The sequence below is a fragment of the Nicotiana tomentosiformis genome, chromosome 6, assembly GCF_000390325.3.
Source record: "Nicotiana tomentosiformis chromosome 6, ASM39032v3, whole genome shotgun sequence".
Classification (NCBI taxonomy): Eukaryota; Viridiplantae; Streptophyta; class Magnoliopsida; order Solanales; family Solanaceae; genus Nicotiana; species Nicotiana tomentosiformis.
Window position 1 is genome coordinate 136884559 of NC_090817.1, and position 19830 is coordinate 136904388.

The 19830-nt window shown below is 37.3% G+C and overlaps 2 protein-coding genes and 1 non-coding gene across 3 annotated transcripts; 2 read left to right on the forward strand and 1 right to left on the reverse strand.

Annotated features, from left to right (window-relative positions):
- Nucleotides 1-495: 495 nt before the first annotated feature.
- LOC104103510 (protein CASP-like) lies at nucleotides 496-15014 on the forward strand. Its single transcript, XM_009611421.4, has 19 exons — nucleotides 496-732; nucleotides 2228-2338; nucleotides 2451-2629; nucleotides 3862-4011; nucleotides 5367-5455; nucleotides 5586-5695; nucleotides 5952-6046; nucleotides 6279-6334; nucleotides 7083-7248; nucleotides 8175-8267; nucleotides 8595-8723; nucleotides 8925-9044; nucleotides 9292-9372; nucleotides 12332-12439; nucleotides 12547-12690; nucleotides 12768-12869; nucleotides 13304-13383; nucleotides 14462-14554; nucleotides 14655-15014. The coding sequence occupies exons 1-19, from the start codon at nucleotides 642-644 to the stop codon at nucleotides 14710-14712; spliced, it is 2055 nt and encodes a 684-aa protein (XP_009609716.1). The 5' UTR covers nucleotides 496-641; the 3' UTR covers nucleotides 14713-15014.
- A 679-nt stretch (nucleotides 15015-15693) lies between these two features.
- TRNAD-GUC (transfer RNA aspartic acid (anticodon GUC)) lies at nucleotides 15694-15765 on the forward strand. The gene has a single exon. It is a non-coding gene; the product is annotated as a tRNA-Asp (tRNA).
- Nucleotides 15766-16032: 267 nt separating this feature from the next.
- LOC104103509 (protein ASPARTIC PROTEASE IN GUARD CELL 1-like) lies at nucleotides 16033-17864 on the reverse strand. Its single transcript, XM_009611420.4, has one exon. The coding sequence runs from the start codon at nucleotides 17622-17624 to the stop codon at nucleotides 16194-16196; it is 1431 nt and encodes a 476-aa protein (XP_009609715.3). The 5' UTR covers nucleotides 17625-17864; the 3' UTR covers nucleotides 16033-16193.
- Nucleotides 17865-19830: the final 1966 nt, after the last annotated feature.

Here is a 19830-nt window from a genome sequence, read left to right on the forward strand (position 1 = left end):
CTCGAACTGATCTCATCTTCCTCGACCGACAACCCCAATTTTGCAAGTGCATCGGTCTCATATTCTTTGAAACGGTGCAAAGTTACCTGCTTAAGAAAAGATTATTATTTATATTATGACATGTTTGGTTTAAGATTAGATAATTTATGCATTATGTTTTTCGTAATTTTTGGATAATACTAGTACTTAATGGTAAAATATCATAAATATGATATAATTCCGCATAATTGTCTAGTATAAAAACCTTATATTATTATCTAATATATAAAGCAATGTCTTGTTACTAATATGTGACCCAAATGATCCCTGAATGTTAAAGAGTGAGTAAAATATTCAATGCTTTTTTTTTTTCAAATTAAATTATTCAATGTTATTTTAATTCTCATAAATTCTTTTTAATTTAAAAGGGCGTGGTAAAAAGACCCGAATGACAAATGTGGGTGACCCGGACCTGTTTCTCCATTGAACTCCTGTCTCCCTCTCGTTATACAACAAAATTAATTCTGAAGGAACCAGAGATTATGAAAGTTCGAGATCTGTGATCTATCAAAAAACCAGTAAAACTAGCATTTTCTCCGCATTTGGAAGAGAAGATTGAAGTTTTGTTAGAGCAAAAAAGCTGAATTTGTGGCGGATCAGCAATGGATTCCCCGCGAGTAGGACCGGAGAGAGAAAAAGGGAACTCAACAACGTCTTCTACTCCTCTTGCTGCTGTCGCCAGCTTCTGGAAAGGTACTTTCTTTTTTACTGTAATTATCAAATCCTAATCTTGCTTTTTCCATATCTCCGGTTATCCGTTTTTGCTGCTCATTATCATCAAAGTTGTATTAACTAGAAAATATCGCTTTAGGCATCGGTTACTCATTGTCGCTTGCATGAAAGTCAAATGAAAAAGGAGAAAAAAGACACTGGACGGTAATAGTTTTGGATTTGTATAATAGCCAGTTTTGATATCGTTGCGTTTGCGTTTAGTTGTAATGTTAAATTTTAAGTTTATTTTCATTCTGAGGTAATAGAATAGTAATTAACACTTGCAATCTAGCAGTGTGGAGAGTATTTTGGTTACGATTTTTCACATTAAAATTTGAAAAGTCAATATGAGAACCATGGGAGGGTACGCAGTTTATTATTACAAAGTAGTGAAATAATAAGATGACTAATTAACATCTTCCGTTTAGCAGTTTGAGATTATTTTCTTTGCTATATTTCACTTTAACATTTGAAAGAACCAATATGAGAACCAACGGGAGGTCTTTGATTAATGATTACAATTAGGAGTAACAGTTTCTGTCGTATTAATTTATATGAAGTGGCATATAATTTGAGATGCAAAACACACAAGAAGACCACGAAGTACGATGTGGGCCTCAAATATTTTTGTTGCCAATATGATTATAAACCTTGTAGTAGACTACTTGAATAAACCAGCTTAATCCCGGCTGGTGTAACCTTTATTTTCCTTTTCTTTGCACCAAGGATGCAGTCTAGTGGTCAATAAAGTGAATCGAGAACCATAAGGTCTCAGGTTCGTTCAAATCCCAGCCGAGGCAAAAGGAACTAGGTTATTTCTTCCCATAAGTCCAAGCCTTGGTGGGCAGAATTACCGGGTACCTGTGCCAGTGGGAGGTAGCAGGTACTCGGTGGAATAGTGAAGGTGTACGCAAGCTGGCCCAGATAGTACCGTTATTAAAAAAAGCCGCTTAATAAAAACCCAATAAAATGCAAACTCTCCCGGTCTTCTAAGACACTTAGTGTCAGTGAAGTGTTGGCTCCTTTTTCCGATGTATAGGCTTTAGAATGCAAGGAAACTGCATGGCTGTGTTTACAATGTCTTCATTTTGCTGGTTAGCTTTGCTAATGTGTTTTGTTGAGTCTTGATAGCCTGATTGATTTTGAAGAACACCTGCCTCTGACAGTATACTAACTAATTTAGATTTTTCCGTTTGGATGAGATGAGGTAAAACTGTGGGGTAATGGAGAATACAGCTCAATCTGCTTACATGGCTCTTTGTGACCTTTTAATTTTATTTGTGATACATTTTTCATGAATTCTTATTGGCTTAATCCTTTACTGTTCTGTTGCTAGCCTTGCACTTTACTTGCTTAAAAGACTTGGTTTGTGGATAAATTTATTCATCCCAATATCCCATGATATCTTTTGTCTTGTCTAAGAAAAGCTAACTTTTTCTGCACATTTTAAAACGCATCTGCTTGTTTTTTTTTACAGACTTTGATTTGGAGAAAGAAAGGAGTACACTGGATGAACAAGGTCTTAGGATAGCTGAAAATCAGGAGAACAGTCAGAAGAACCGACGAAAACTTGCAGAGAGCACTCGAGGTGCTAGATGCACCTTTCTATTCGCTTATTTAACTACCATTAGTCGTCATTTACCATTACTTCGACTTTTATTTAACCATTTATTTAAGCTCTTTCTACCACCTCTTGGCAGATTTTAAAAAAGCTTCAAATGAAGACAAGTTGAGCTTGTTCAACTCTTTGCTCAAGGGGTACCAAGAAGAGGTTGACAATCTCACCAAGAGAGCCAAGTACGGGGAAAATGCTTTTCTTAACATTTACCAGAAATTATATGAGGCCCCAGATCCTTATCCGGTCATTGCTTCAATTGCTGTAAGTTCAAGTTTGGCCTTTCATATGATTACATTTCTCATAGAGTTGTGGAGTAACTGCATTACTGGTCCATAATTCTGTCTTCTCAATATTTCAAGTTATGGTTCATTATGCATTTTTACCATTCTGATGAAATTAACTACTATTAGTGCAATTAACAAGGAATTATTATAATACCTGTTCATATTCACCTTATGCAAAGTAAGTCTGCAATTTTCTACACTACATGAACTTGGGCTATGGCATCAAATTGTAGTGTGCATGGACTGGGAACGCTGAAGTATTTTGCTGATTAACAGTAGAAAAGCTTGAAATTATTTAGACATTAGTTGTTAATTGTAAGGGAAATGAAGTAGTGAATTATTCAGTTTAGGAGGATGAAAACTACAAAATAAATGTCTTCCACAATAAGATGGTTAGAGTAAGAAAGCAATTTAAGACGGTTAGGAGGTTCCACTCCATGTTTTATCATTTCTTTCTTATGATTGTCACTAAAAGAGGCTTACACAGCCAACTAGGAGTTTAGCAATTTACAGTGGCACTCCATTGCGATTGCAACTTGTGAGACAGATGAACCACCTGGAAGAAATATGCTCTTTTCTGTTGCGTTTAACCTTGATGTATCATGCATGATGGCTGTTCGCACCTAAACTCTTCATGTCATATTGGTATGAAGACTTATCCAGCCAGCTATGGCGCAATTGTAATATGCCAAGTAAAAATGAAATTAGATGAGTAACAAAGAGAGGAAAAAGAAGCTAGTTGTGTTTGAATGTCTTGTATCTGAGTAACTTGCTTCTTTGAATGTGTTATGGCTGACATAATGGAAGAGGATGGAAATGTCCCCCGATAACATGCATGGATAAGCAGTGGAGGGGTTAAGGCCTTGACCGTGAAGTCACATTTCTGAATTACTTTTGCCTAGAATAGACCGGGAAAAGCAAAAGGGAGTTAGGTTAAGCGTTGTATATTGGATAAGATCTTTCATGACTCATATGAAGCTTTATACAAAACATTTTCAGTTATGAAAGGGGGTTAAGGGCCTAGATGATGAGAAACTATATCAATATAGAGAATTTTCAGGATGTTGTTCAAAGCATATAGTTGAGGTTCCACTAGAGCTCTGGAATCGGATTTCAGCTCCAAATCATACCTAGGATATTGGGATATTTTCTTTTCCTATTCCCTTTTAGGTTCATTTTTCGTATCTGATTGTCCTTATCACTGTGCAGGAGAAGGATTCAAAACTATCAGAATTAGAGTCTGAGAACCGAAAAATGAAGGTTGAACTTGAAGAATTTCGCATGGAGGCAACTCATCTGAAAAATCAACAAGCAACAATAAGAAGACTTGAAGACCGGTGCCGCCAGTTAGAGCAACAGGCCAGTATATATTGTAATTCCTTTTATATATCAGTTTGTGTGTGTAAGTTCTAGTGTGTTCCCTTCAAAGAATGATCCAAAAGAACATCGAGAGTAATTTTGTTGAATCTTCTGCTATCCCACATCACAATTTTCTTAATATAGGTAAGGTGTATCTTTGATCGAAACACCAGCAAAAAGAGAATGTTGGGGGAACTTACAACCAAAAGAGAGAGCCATTACAAGATATCGAATGGCTAAGAAAATAAAAAATGGCCAAGCTATCATTTACATCTAATGGGGCCGTGTTGCACCAAATTCTAAACACAGTTGTTAATTGAGTTTAAGTATAGGGTCTTCTTTGTTCTCCAAAAATCTGTTTTTTTTTCTTTTATTGCAAATTTGCCCACCAAATAGCTGCTGGCATGGTGTAAGGGTAAGAGGCCTTGAGCATATCCTTTCTGTGCCATCCGAAGAAGCTGAAGAGTAGAACTAGGCAGGCACCACCTAGGCCCATGATATTGAATGCCAAGTCCCGAAGCTGAGAAGTACGCTTGGGTGAGAAACAAGTGGTTAATGTCCTCTTTTTTTTCATTCCTAAGGTAGCATCTATTGCTCACTTGAAGTCCGCTTTTCTGTAGATTGTTAATAGTAAGGCAGGCCCCAATTGCCACCCAAGTGAAACATTTCATTTTGTTGGGTGCTTATTCCTCCAGACAGTTTTCCAAGGTCGTTGAGGGTTGAGGGAGTACCTTTCAATCTGATGAAATCCGGAGTTAATTTGAGATTAGGAGTTCTGTCTAGCATTTGCAATAAGTTAACATAACATGTGATATGTGAAATTGTTAGCTTTTCGCTGTTTCAATACTCTGTAAAACTGTAAAAGTCCCACCAGAGGTATGACTGCACTGGATGAGTGAAATCAGGCTGAGCAGAACCAATTCCAGCCCTGGCTCATACTGGGCTTGGGAAAAAAGAAAGCGAAGTTTAAGCTTGGTATTGCTGTGGGCTTACAATTTGCAATACCAGAAATTTCCTCTAGGAAATCTAAAATTTCACCAGATCTGGCAGCTTAGATTAAAACTAAGCTGTGTCAAGTCGGTGTAGGTCAGGAATCAGTTAGCTTGTGCTCAACCCTTTGAGAAGTGGTTTTTGAACATGAGCCAATAATCTAATTCCTCTTCATCCTGTTCATGCTTCCATATACTTTACATTATTTCCGGGAGAGGGTGATGAGGCTTTTCAATTCTCATATCATCTTCTCCAAGCACTGGCTTATGGAGAAAAGTTCATCTTAAGATATGCTGCATATTTGAGACACGTAATTGCCAGGTTCATTTGGTTTTTCCTCTAATATTTCTTCTTTCGTGGTTCAGATGGAGGAAAAAGTCAAGGAAATTGTAGAAATCAAGCAACGCAGTTTGGCAGAAGAGAACCAGAAAACACTTGAGGTTTTAAAAGAAAGGTATTATTTTCTGTTGAGTTAGGAAAGGTCAAATAGGTTAAATTAAAGTTTATTCTAGATATGCATGTGGTGTAATGTGTGTCATGCTTGAGTAGGCATTAATCATTTGCAGTGCTTCTGTTTGATGCAGGGAGCAATTGTTGCAGGATCAGTTACGCCAAGCTCAAGAAAGTGTTTCTACCATGCAGAAGTTGCACGAACTTGCACAGAGCCAGTTGTTTGAAGTTCGTGCACAATCAGGTGATATACTAATCTGGACTATATACTTTTGGTGTTGATCAATGATCTCTATTTTGCTTTCTGGAGTCGGTCTTTAGTTTTAAGTAAAAATTTCTTACAGCTCTTTCCTTTGCTCCTTTTCTAACCTTCTCATAAACATATTGATCTTCTTGCTTGATCTCTGTTTTGCCTTTTCAACTCATATGATCTTCTAGACTCCTGTTCGTGCAAATGCGTTTCATGAGTGATTTGACAACTCCTTTTATTCGTAATTTAGAGGAAGAGAGAGCAACAAAGCAATCAGAAGTCAATCTCTTAATGGATGAAGTTGAACGGGCTCAAACTCGCCTTCTTAGTCTTGAAAGAGAAAAGGTAGGAGGATTAATTTGGCCCTTACTTCAATTCTCCAATGTCTCACTTTTCAAGTCCACAGCCAACGTTTTGGCTGTAGATGCTCTTGGGACACGGTTTTGCTCTAGGCTAGCCCAGCTCCAACCCAAAAAAATAAAAAAAGATCTTTAGCTTTGGAATTTATGTGGAAAAATGATTGAGGATGAAAAGGCTTATTTAATGTATCAGTAATCTTTTGCTCTGGCTTATGCAGGGATTGTTGCGCACACAATTACAGACTGCAAATGAAGATAATGATCACAAGAACAGGTCTCTCTCTTGATTAATAAATTGATCTTATTCCTATTGACCTCTTAAGTATGCATAAGCACCTATACGTCTTGTGATGGCCACCTTAGTCATTCCATACCTTCCTTGGGCTCATGACTGATTATCTCTTATAGACAAGCTTGAACATATGCAGCATTAAGTGAAGGCCATTTGAAAAGATGTTTTTGGCTTGCTATATAGGTCCTTAGAAGTCCTCTATACATAAAAAAGGGCAGCCCAGTGCACTAAGCTCCCGCTATGCGCGGGGTCAGGGGAAGGGCTGGACCACAAGGGTCTATTGTACAAAGCCTTACCCTACATTTCTGCCAGAGGCTATTTCCACGGCTCGAACCCGTGAAAAAATGAAAAAAAAAAAGAAGAGAAACTTTGTTTCACATAACTAAGTATGGCTATGCACTTATCCAAAAAAAAAAAAGAAAGAGGAAGAAGAAAGAGTATAGTTATGCAGTTCAATTTGAAGATCGTGACAAATAAAGGTAAATAAAGCGTGAGGTTCTGGGTAGAGCGAATGAGCTTGTGATGAATAGCAGATAAATGCTTCACTATGCTGAAAAGTCAAAGTCCTGAAGCATTTTTTTCATATTTGCATGCTGTATGATGACTATGATGTACTTCCATGTTGTCCATCTTGTATCTCCGTTATTCTTTTTTCCTTCCGAAAATATGTCATACATCATTTGTACATGGGTTTAGATATCTGATCTAAGTGTAATTGGTTTGTTTTCAGTGATAACTTGGACGCAGATAGTGCTTTTGAGAATTCTCTGTATGCCAAGGAGAAGATAATCTCAGATCTAAATGTGGAACTTCATAAGTTGGAGAACACATTATCAAATGAGCGAGAAGAACACATGAATGAGATAAAGAAGTTGAATTCTCTGCTTAATGAGAAGGTATATTTTGTCAATATTCCTTAACTGATAGGATAGAGGATTTACAAAAACATTCTTATACTCTCTGTAACCATATTAATAATCTTTGTCATCATACTGATCTGTTAAATGAAAGTGACGATAGTTTTCGTGAGTAGATATTGGTATAACAACATGCTTCTATTTTAAATCTTACCTTACCAAAAAAAAAACATGATTCTATTTACTTTCTTTTGGGAGAGCTCTGGGGTTCGAGCACGGGGAATGGAGAAATCCGTAGTCGGGAGCGCTTCCCCTTTAATAGGACCTATGCAACACGAATCTGGATTAGTTGCTTACTACCTCCAAAAAAAAAAAACTAATATTTGTAGGACCAACTTCTTCTTGCTTGCTAAAATGATCTGTAATTCCGAAAAGTATTACTCCTTGTCTTAATAATATTTCTTTATATTGTTTTATCCCCTTTTATCTTTATCAGTATATCAACAATTTACCAAAAGTTTTTATCATTATGTCAATACAGTCAAACCTCTCTATGACAGTCTCGTTTGTTTCGAATATTTTTGGATGTTATAGCGAAGTGCTGTTATAGAGAACATATATTATAACATAACATAAAAATTGGTTCCGAAAAGGTTTGGCTTTTATAGAGAAGTGTTGTTATATAGGGATCCTGTTATAGAGAGGTCTGACTGTATCTAGAAAGCTCTGCAATATTTTTAAACATCTCCTCTCTCAAGTACTAGTAACTTCTCTATCCAGTTACGCCTTAATTGAATCTTAGAGCATTTATGCTGAGAACTGTATACTGATGGTGCTCGAAGTTTGGTGACATTTTTGGTTTCACTCTATTTTCTTGCAATAGACAAAGCTGTTATTTGTTGTGTTCCCCTTTACGGTCCTTCTTTTCTTTCTCCTTATTTTTCTTGCTTATTTATATTCCTCAGGAAGTTGCTCTTGAAGAACTAAAGAAGGAACTTCAAACAAGGCCTACAACAAAATTGGTAGATGATTTGAGGAAGAAAGTTAAGATCTTACAGGTAAGTTCTCTCTCTCTCTCTCTATATATATATATATGCTTATACCTTGATTCTATGTTGGTCCTACAGTTATTTGCTTGTCTACTTTTGTCTAACTTCACAAAACAGCAAACCAATTCCTTAAAACTGATTTTGAAAGTTCTGAGGTCTCTGCTCCTTCCCCATTCTTTTACTCTTCTATATCACACCAATCGTCTCTGCCTCCTTTGGCTTCTTCCATCCCTTCTTCATCAGGTTCTTTGTTTTTTATCCCTCTATGATACCCAATGAAGCTCAAGAATGGTGCCGGTGTGTCTTCACTTTAGTTTTTTTCTTGGCTCTATGTAGGCAGTGGGTTATAATACAATTGAGGCTGAGGATTGGGAAGTTGCTACCAGTGGGCAAGAGATGAGCAAACTTGAGTCATTACTTCTTGACAAGAATCGGAAAGTGGAGCATGAGCTAACACAATTGAAGGTGATTGCAATTATTGATCTTGTACTGATTATATGTCGATTGTAATTTGTGTTTATGGAAAAATCTGAAGCCACTCAGTTGGTCATAGATAAATAGAGTGTTGTTATTTAAAATATCTTCATATCAGAGAATTATTACAGGTTATACTCGAATAACTCCATGATTAAAATTGTTTGAATTACTATTTTCAATGGCTTTCAGGTCCAACTTTCTGAGCAGACTTCTTTACTGGAATCGGCCGAAGCAAAGATTGTAGAACTAACTGCAAAGGTTAATGAACAACAAAAGTTAATACAGAAGCTAGAGGATGATATTCTGAAGGTATGTTCACAATTTCTCTCTCCCCTTCTTTCTGTCTGCATGTTTAATTTTAGCTAGTCCATAAAATAGTTAGGTTTATGTGATGGTAATTGAACATTAAGTGCCTGAAACTAGATTCCTGTATATCTGAAGTTACCCAAGTAATATCTGTTTGCTTTTCTAACGATAGGTGGATATTATACTGCAGTTTGTTACTAAATTAATTTCGCTCAACTTTTTCAGACTAGTTTTCTTGTTTTTAACGCAGGGATACAGTTCTAAAGATAGAAAAGGTACTCGATTTGATGATTGGGATCTGTCAGAGTCTGGTGGAGCAGAGCCCCCTGAGGTGAGAGTTCTTCCTTTCTGCTTCTTTATGTCTGTCTCTTCCTTATAAACAAATGAGTCATTAGATTGTTGGAAGTGAGCCCTTGCTCACGCATATTGCCTATCTTTCTCCATATCATCTTTATTCTTCATTTATTGAGGATTCCAATCTTTCAAATGTTATGGATGGTGAAAATTTACATTTAGCAGGTGACGTTTAGAATTGCTACTATGGCTCAGCCAATGGACCAGTAAAAAAGGGAAATGATTTCAGAAAATGCTGAGTTTTGGATCGACATTCTTGAATGATTAAATGCAGTCACTTCTTTTCCATCATTCAAGGAGAGAGATTCATAATATAAGTATTTGGTAAACCTTCAGTCTTATGCAGATTCGATGGTAGCTAAGTAAAGGGTAGCCGGTGTACAAAGCTTCCTGTACTTACACAGGGTAGGGTCTGGGGAAGAGCCGTACACCAAGGGGTGTGATGTAGACAGCCTACCCTAATGCAAGCATTAGTGACTGCTTCCACGACTTGTACCTGTGACCTGATATTCTATACTTCTAGGAATCGGGACTGCTGCTGTTCGGGTTCGGAAGGAAATAGAGTAATGAGTATAGAGTCAAGGTGCCCTTCTTGGTGGCTGGTATACCACAATAATAAAACTTCCTTTTATTTTTTTTATTCGGATCGGATTTATGTTGGCTTCGTTGGGAGGCTCGCGTAGTTTGTTACGTCAGCTCCAAAAGGATAAGTTGCATTGGAATTGATAAAGTTCCGTGGAGTTCATAATTGCATAAAAGGAGTCAAAGTAGTGGCTGCGGCGCGTTGAGGCACTTCTTCGACGGTCCCCGTACGCCCGGCCTGTTAGCCCGCTCCGAGGAATTCATGATTTATATATGTTTCAGGCCGGTGAGAGGGAGTGCGGAATAAGGATTGATGACAACTTTACCGTTGATCGAACTCGACGGTAGCTAAGTGGATCCTTGAAAAGACATTAAATTTGGATTTTAATAAAATTCTTTAAGGGATTTGCACACCTGTACATATTTCTGCACTTAATGCTGTTATAATATAATTTCCTTTTCTGAAAAAGAAAAAAAAAGAAGAAAAAAGGAGAAAACTCTTGCTAAATATGAACTTTTTTACTGAATTATAGCATAAGAGAACGACAGGACGAACTACTAGGAGATAAAAAAGAAGAATAAAACAGAATTGGCTTAAGTGGGATTGAGCTCAACATCAGTAGCTCATACAAACCCTAAATATGCGGGTGTCTGCATATCTTTGCAGTGTACGTGAGGAAGTGGGATGCCATAACTCGGCCAAATTATAGTTCATTATGCCTGCTAGTGATTGGACACCTGGCCTCTCCCCCAATATATTAACAAGATAATTGCAAAATAAACAATCCCCGTGTCATCTTGCTATAAAATGGCAGGGGATGTTGAGAAATATGGTTTCTGATAGAAATCTCAAAATTCTGATAGTCCTATCGTCACATCTGCTATATCCTTGCAACTGGACTCCTTTACGGAGTTAGGCATTCTGGCATTGATCCTGCTTTCTTTGGGGCTAACACATGATTTTGTTCCAAAAGATTGCATAACATCGAGTGAACTTTGAAAATCATCTTGGATTTTAATCATTGGAAGTTTAATTGTGTTAACTCCCTATTGTCCAACGGTCATGAAGCGTTGAGCGAATCCCAGGCTTCATAATCTGGAGAGGTTGTTAGAGGAGACTATTACACATTGAAATCTCATTACTCAATATTGATAATGCAGAAGGAAGATTCATCAGTTTCTGAAGGAAGCCATATGAAGCACTTGCTACCTCAGCAAGTTCCTTTCTTTGGCTGGACAGCAGCCTTGGGAGTCTCTACCCAGGAAAGAGTGGTTCAGAAAGAGGCATGAATTTGTGAGAAAGAAGACATAAAATTATGAAAATTTGCTTCATTTGCAATGAGAAGGAAGAAACAATAAATCACCTCATTCTACACTGTGACATGGCTTTTCCTTTTGATAGGTCATTGTGACATGGCTTTTAAGTTATGGAATATGTACCTGAACCTGATAGGATTACACTTGGCTATGCCTTGTAGCATAACTGTTCTTCTATGCACTGGTTGGACAGTGTGGAATGGGAGGAACAAAATATTTTTTGAAAATGAAGAAACAGCTGCTTGCATTCTGAAAAGAAAATGTCTGAATTCTCTGTTTTCTTTAGAGTAGACAGTAACATATAACTCATACAGAAGATTTTCGAACTTGTTTGAGAAAGTGGTGGGAAAAAATTTATTACCCCCTTGGAAGGAAATTATTTTATGAGTAAACTGCTAACTTAATTTAAAAATAAAAAATAACTATTCATCATCCAAGAAGTCCCCTACCTGTGGAAGTAATGGAGAAACTGCTCTAAAGGTGATGAAATTGGAGTTGAATTCAACAACAACAACAAACCCAATAAAATCCCACAAGTGGGGTCTGGGGAGGGTAGAACAAACCCAGTAAACTCCCACAAATTGGAGTTGAATTATAAAAGATAAATGGTGTTTAACATATAAAATTGGTTGGGAAAGAATATCGGATACGGAAAATTTAGACTGAAATGTAAGTGTTGAATATACTAGCTTTTTGGTGTAAATGATAGATTTTATAAGTTCACTTATAGAGTAGTCTGAGTTTGTAGCTTTGTACTCACCTGCTCTGTCTTGCTGCTGGACCAGTTTTATCAATAAAATTTTTACCTGTCCAAAAAAAAAAAGTAGATACAGATTCTAGAAAACACCATCATCTATGGGATTGCTTTTTTTTTTTTAGAATGTAATCTGTGGGATAAATTTATTCAGTAGTCATTGCATTTGAAATTGAATTTTTACTGCTTCCAATTTGTATATCTGAAGTTTCAGAAACATTTTCATATCTCCTGTGATTTTTTTGAAATGTGAATTTCTAACGAGAGACGTCCTTTGAAACAGAATGCAGAGCAGAGGCACGTTTCCGCAGACCAAGATCAGAGCTCAATGCTTAAGGTGATCTGCAACCAAAGAGACCGTTTCCGTGCTCGTTTGCGGGAGACTGAAGAGGTTTGCTTTGTTTGAAACAATTTCTCTTTCTATTTTTCTACCCACCTTCCTCATTTTGCACAACTATTGACAAGAGTCCTTGGTTCTTGAATTGTTGATCTCGCTAGGAAATTAGACAGCTGAAGGAGAAGATAGGGGCACTGATCTCAGAACTTGATAAAACGAAAGCAGATAATGTCAAACTTTATGAAAAGATTCGTTATGTTCAGGATTATAATTCTGAGAGAGTGATTTCAAGAGGATCAAAAAAGGTGACCTATCAGGTTCTGTTGTTGATTATAAGTCTATTCACATATTTTATTCTCTAATGCCACCTTCTGGTTCTCAGTATGTAGAAGATTTAGAAAGTGGTTTCAGCTCTGATGTGGAATCCAAATACAAGAAGATGTATGAGGATGACATAAATCCATTCGCGGCATTCTCAAAGAAGGTTCCAGCTCTTCTAGCACATCCTTAATTGAATCCCTTCTAAATAATTTCCATCGACAGTTTAATTACGTAGTTTCATAAATTTAGAGATATGCTCCTCCTTGGTTCTGGCAGGCTATTGAGGCCTCCAAAATTTCCATTTTCAGACTCATTAAATGTGCTAAGAGGAAATGCTATGCATGCTTTTCTTATTGCGTTTAACACAAAAATTGTGTAAAGACATCTAAGTTCTGTCTGAATTGTTCAATATGTTCTTGTCTCTTTTGTGCTTTCCCTGTATTTTTTAATCAGGATCATGCTATCTTTCCTCTATTGTTTTCTGTATTGCTTTTGTTTTGATTGCTGAATCTGTGCATGTTCCTTCCCTCGTCTACTCTTATTATTAGATGTCGTGGATCCTCATTTAGCAAATCTAATTTCTCTTGTCTATTGTAGGAAAGAGATCAAAGATACAAGGAATTAGGTTTGAGAGACAAGATTACTCTCAGTAGTGGCCGTTTTCTTCTTGGTAACAAGTAAGCTTCATTTATCCTGCTTTCCTTTTTTAGCTTGACATTTTACCTCTTTAAGTGTCAGGATTATTTTACTTCTATTCCATTATAACTGAAGTCAAATTTCACTGATGTAATGCTTTGTCTGGACATCTTTGTTACCTCTAGCAATAATGCTGGTTGTCAACTTGTTCTATCCGTAGTTTTGACTTTTGAGCGAAGACTAGAGGAATTTTCTCGGACTTCTGTGCTGACTTATATGCAAGGCCTTCTTCTGTCCTTTTTCACATGGGGCCATACATTGTATGTAGAAAACTTAGCAGAGACTGTTACATAACAGCTATTACGAGGAAAAAGGAAGAGAAGTTGCTGCTTGGCTATGATATCAGAAAGATGTATCAGGAACCGTTTTGTTTCTAAATCTGAATGTCATAAGCATTTAGCACCTTAAGAATTGTTACCCAGTGCTGTTGGGAGGTAGCAGGTACCCCTTGGAAGTGCACACTCGCTCACCCGGAGACCGCGGTTATAAATAAAAAAAAGCACCTTGGAAATTGTGTCTCTGTGTATCATACTAACGTATCTGATTAACCAAATAGTAACATAAAATAGTGTGGAGCTAAGCCTGGAGATGAAGACTGCCAAGTTTCTTGCGGTTTATTGTTTCTCAGCATAGATTCATGGGCTGTGACCATATTTTTGTTAACCCGTGCATTTGACGTGTTATAAAGCAATTGTTTCAATAAGTTGCGATGATGCTGTGGAAAAACTTGCGCCATTGTAGGTCTGGTTTTATCTAGCATAGGGTTAAACATTTGAAGCCAGAAGCCTCATAACACACATTAAAAAATGAGGTGGTTCTCAGGTTCAGCAGGAATAATATGAAAAATATATCTTTAAGTGACAATAACATTTGGTTAGTTACATTAGACTATCAACTACTGTGTTGATTAGCTATCTTGAACTTCTTTTCTTTTCACGGGGGCTTAAAACTGAGTAAGAGTAGCTCACTCTCTCACCAGTATTTTCTATACTATAAGTATTGTCTCTGGTTAACTCCCGTATTTCATGTCATAAACTGAAGAAAAACTTCTTGTTGCAGGTATGCTCGGACGTTTGTATTTTTTTACACCATTGGATTGCATATTTTAGTATTCACCTGCCTATACAGGATGTCAGCTTTGAGCTACCTAAGGTACACCTCCCCCCCCCACCCCCGGACAAGTGAATTTACGTTGTATCTATGATATAATTCGCAATCCATTTGTTTACTAGCTTGAGTGAATTTTCTGCAGCCATGGTGAAGAATCTCATATTGGAGATAAGAATCTCAATCTTCCTCATGCACTATAGCCTCCTTCGTGGTATCAGGTATTTGCATCCTTTCAAGTTCTTGCCGATCGTAAAGGAACGAACACTCTCATATGATGTAAATAGTTTGAAAAATAGCATTAATTGTTTCATTCAAGTTTTGATAGTGCAAAGAAAATGATAAAACTAGTTTCCACAGGGTTTCTGTCATTGTTATTTTGCCTTTTGCTCTTCTGGTGCTTATCCCAGTAATACGCGTTGTACAATTTAAAGGGCAATGCGGAAGGAAGTCTGAGATATGGACATTTTCTTTGAATTTCAAGAAGTCTTTTCCTTTCTTTTCATCTGACATTTCATTTTTCTGTTTATTTATCTAGTTATTATTTCAAACAATGATCGTGAATGCTCATCTTCGTTTCCACTATGCGTTTCACATTATAGTGAAGCCAGTTAAAAGAAAAAATGCTGAAATATCAAGCAAAGTGATTTTCCGTTGAAGTTTCTTGCATTTAGGCACTCCATGTTAGTGCATACTTTCTTATCTAAAATGTCTAAGTAAGTTTTGTGAGAAAGTAGTCAAATATAACTAACCTGATATTTAATTCAAAAAAATGTTAAATTGCTGGGTTGGACTTAAAAATTAAATATTCATATGATTAAAAGTCATTTGTCAAGAGCATCGAAGTTGTGATATTCGTATACAAAATATTACTTTGTTTTTTGAATTAATGACGATTATGTAAGTAAGTTGTAGTTTAATTTAAAAACCTTTATTAAAGTATTTAAACAATCGAAAGCAAAGACTGATCCAAGCCTTGGTAATAATTACCGTTTTCCCTCCTTTTTGGATTGGATAATGGCATAATGCCGTGCATTCCCCTCTCTCGATCTTTTCTTGGTAGGCGACGTTCATAAATTACCAGCAAGCAAAGAGAACTAGTATAAGAAATAGTAGCACGCCGATACTAGCAAATGAAATTAAAAATATTTAAATACAATACAATGAATCTCATAAGCAACCACGTCGTTGTAGTATAGTGGTGAGTATTCCCGCCTGTCACGCGGGTGACCCGGGTTCGATCCCCGGCAACGGCGTTCATTTTTTTATCTTTTGGAACAATTCTGTTTTTTCAACAATGTCAAGCCTTATGGAGGGTATGCAGTTTAAACCTCTTTTATACTCACATTCCGACAACCACTTTGATATTTGAATCATAATTTACTGAGTTGGTGAAATTACATTGATAGTGTGAATTGTTTTTTTAATATAAGTGTAAATAATTTCAATTCTTAAATAGTCCACAAAAATCATTATGGAAAATAAAAGAAATAGGAGTTAAAAGAAATGAAAAACAACCATCGTTTCATAAACAAATTCATTGTTGCAAACCAACTTTTTATTGGCTCCTTTCTTTTTCTCTTTTTTCATTTTTCTTTTTCATTAGTCTTTCTTAATTTAATTAATGCAGCTACTGCCGCTATAAATTTTATCCCCACAGCTGTACTTCGAAGTACTTACTCCGCTAACATTTATGAGGACTAAATCCAACAAGGTTATTAGCCAGGTCATAACTGACACGTGTCCCCTGCTGCTGTATATTTCCAATAATCGAGAATTTTCCATCCTCCGGAGCAAAAGCTAAGCAGAACTTCCCCGACGAGTTCACCGGAACCAGCGTATTCTTCGGGTGCAACGACAGCGTTTTACCACCGGAAAAATGAAACGCCACCGTCGGTACACTCGCCGTTTTCATGCCCGACAAATCATAGCAAGTATCAAACAACATAAAATCCCCGTCGGCCGGCAAATCCTGAGCGTATTTCACAAACGTGTCACGTAAAGCATTGTAAACGCTCCTCTCAAACCGCGTAACCGCAGTACCGGAGTCCACAATAATCCCTCCGTTACCGTTATCGTCCACCTGAAAAATGTTCGCCGGAACCGATAACATCTCGCCTGCGACGCTAATTCCCTCGAGACCGACGTAGAAAAAAGTACTCCTCTTCGAGTTTTGTAGCAACGGTGCAATTATCGAGTCGCTAGGTCCAGCGGAATTGAACTCCAATGTCGATGATGAATCAGAATCACGATCTACAAGGCAGTAGGAAAACGACGTCGCTTTAATTTGAGACGGAAGAGATAATGAGCCGCTCCCTAGAGCTACCAGCCCAGCTGAGCCGATAAATAGCCCTTCGTTATCATGGCCACAGCCTATAGCGACGTTAGAGAATGACGATCCTCCAGAGTGTCCTAACGACACCGTTTCGGTTGCGAACTCTCCTACAGTGAAAGACCCGTCGCCATAGGAAACTTGATAGAGACACGTGCCGGTAGAAGAACATTCCGATAGATGAAGAGCGGAACACTCGGGCGATTCGCAAGAGAGGCGAGTGTATGTGGAGGAATCGGACGGGTTGAAGATTGGATCGGTTTGCTGGTAACATTCGGAGCAGGGTTCACATTGAAACCATGTAATGTCACTACCAGTGTCAATAACCATGTAGAATTCCTTCAAGGGTTGTCCTAATCCGACCCGAGCAAAATACTCACCACTGCCTTCACTTACTCCAGAAGTAACAGGGGTCTGGATTTCTTCAAGTTGAAGCATGGTAGTGAGTGAGGAAACTCGGACCGAGTCACGAGCGAGTCGGGAGAGAGTGAGACATGTGTAGTTTTTGTGTTGGGTTTTTGCAAGAGAGGAACGAGGATAGATTGATACAGAGAATGCAGAAGAAGAAGAAGAAGAAGAAGAAGAAGAATTATAAAGGGGTTGTTTTATTGCTTCTTGTTGGAAAGATTGGAACTTGGGAGAGAGAACATGAAGAGTATTTTGAATGGATTTTGCAACGTCAAGGATTTGTGAATTATGTGGAGGTGAAGAGAGTGAGCGAGAGAGAGCAAGAGGAAGGAAAGAAACAGAGATGATGAGAATAAAGAAGAAGAAGTGTGCCATTATATTATTCTTTGGTGTAAAGAAAATGAAAAATGGAATGCAAGAAGTGAGAGCTAGGATTGGATATAAGTAGGAGGAGGAGGAGGAGGAGGAGAAGGAAAATCCGAAAGGTGAGAAAAGAGAAAGGGAAGGAGCTCACGTTAGGCTTGTATAAGGTTTGAATAGAAAAAATGCATTAATGGAGGGAAAAAAGCTTTCACACATACTTGATACCTGCTCTAACGGAGGCTTAAAATATTAGGCGATTTTTTCTGTGCATATTGGTGTTATCTGTGCATATTGGTGTTAAAATATTACTCTGGTATAAACTGACACCGAGCTAATTGATACTGTTTTTAGACTTCTCTCACTTGATTAATACTCACTACGCATCGCTCTTACTTGCCAGGTATAATAAAATTAAATTTTTATTTTTACTTGTCACTTTACGTCTTCTTAATTCATTAATCAACATTTTTTGAATAAATAATAGTCAATTTTAGCTTTCCAATGCTCAGTATTGGAATTCACCGAGAACTCTTCGTTAACCCCTCCGTTAAACACAAAAGTCCACTAAAGTCACCTTTTATTCTCTTGTTCTTTGGAGCATTTTTTTTCTTTGAAAGTTATTTGAGAATTTGGGTTTAATTATTGAGTATCAATTAATAGGGTTATTGTGGTAAAATTATCATGTCAATTATTATTTCTTAAGGGACGTGAAAAGTCAAAACGTGCCAAGTAAAAGTGAATGAGGAGTACATATTTTCACTACATTAATTACTTTAAGAATAAATGCAGATAAGTGTATATAATTAACAATTTTTTGTAAGGAAAATATGATGAATAGTCTCTTAAAGCTGGTCAAATAATTCCATCTGAAATCATCTGGTCTCGATCTTTATTCATTCTCGTTATTATGAGGAGAGCGTTAGTGATTTGACAACGGAACCAATGTGAGAATATAAATTTTCTTTCTTTGAATGAAGCAAGTCTTTTTTATTCCGTCGTCGATTATTACTCCCTTAATTACTTTCTTGTACTAGCGGTAGTAGATTTAATGGCTTACTTGAGGTGATTTTAAACCTTAATTCCTCCCCACGGTCCAAAAAGACTGCAACTGGGACGGTAAGGGGTAGTGATCTGTCACGACCCAAAATCTCACATGTCGTGATGGCGCCTATCTTAATACTAGGCAAACCGACAACCCCAATAAAACACTATATATTTTAAGTTTGAAAATATAATACTGAATTCAAAAGAAAACCTTAGCATTACAGATACAAAATACTCACAAAATCCGGTGTCACTGAGTACATGAGCATCTAGATGAATACAAAGCTTGACTGATAAAAAAAACACTATCTGAAAGTATAGAACAGTACAATAACTCAAAGAAAGACAGTCAAGGTCAGCGGACGCCAGGCTACCTTGATAGTCTCCGATTGATAGCACTCTGAAATCTAACAGTCACCGTGTCCGAAAGCACCTGGATCTGCACACGAGATACAAAGTGTAGTATGAGTACAACCAACTCAATAAGTAATAAGACTAACCTTTGGGTTGAAAGTAGTGACGAGCTCCACAGGTACAGTCCAGTATAGAAATAACGGTACAGAAATATAGGCATGCTTTCAAGTTCGATAGTTAGAATCAGTATAAGTAAGATAGATCAATACTGCATGATATGAGGAATATGACATCTCATTGGAAACCTCGTGTACTCACGATCACTAATCACTCGGTCACTCGGTACTATTTATGGCCAATCCAGCCTAGGAATATTTCATCCCGTATACATACACACACACACACACACACACACACACACACACACACACACATACACACATATATATATATATATATATATATATATATATATATATATATGCATCGACTGACAGTCAGTCACTCAGTACCGTATAAGGCCAATCCAGTCCTGAGGTAATTTATCCCCAAATGTAAATGATTCGGACAAGATCCATGTCCAGGGAAATTCATCACAAATATAAATAAATAAGGCAAGTCCATGCTCTGGGAAGTCCATCCCGCATATAAATCATCTACGCTCACTGTGGGTGGGTGCAGACTTCGGATGGACTCCTTCAGCCCAAGCGTGATATAAAGCCGATATGGCCTGCTGCAGGCGGGCATCCACAATTCATATAATGATAAATCCTATAAGGCCTGCTGCAGGCGGGCAACCCTGTTCCATACAATAATAATA

Coding starts and splice junctions, on each gene's coding strand:
- LOC104103510 (XM_009611421.4), top strand. CDS start 642: ATGGATTCCCCGCGAGTAGGACCGGAGAGAGAAAAAGGGAACTCAACA. Junction 733..2,227: donor TGTCGCCAGCTTCTGGAAAG/GTACTTTCTTTT, acceptor TTTTTTTTACAG/ACTTTGATTTGGAGAAAGAA. Junction 7,249..8,174: donor ATTCTCTGCTTAATGAGAAG/GTATATTTTGTC, acceptor TATATTCCTCAG/GAAGTTGCTCTTGAAGAACT.
- LOC104103509 (XM_009611420.4), bottom strand. CDS start 17,624: ATGGCACACTTCTTCTTCTTTATTCTCATCATCTCTGTTTCTTTCCTT.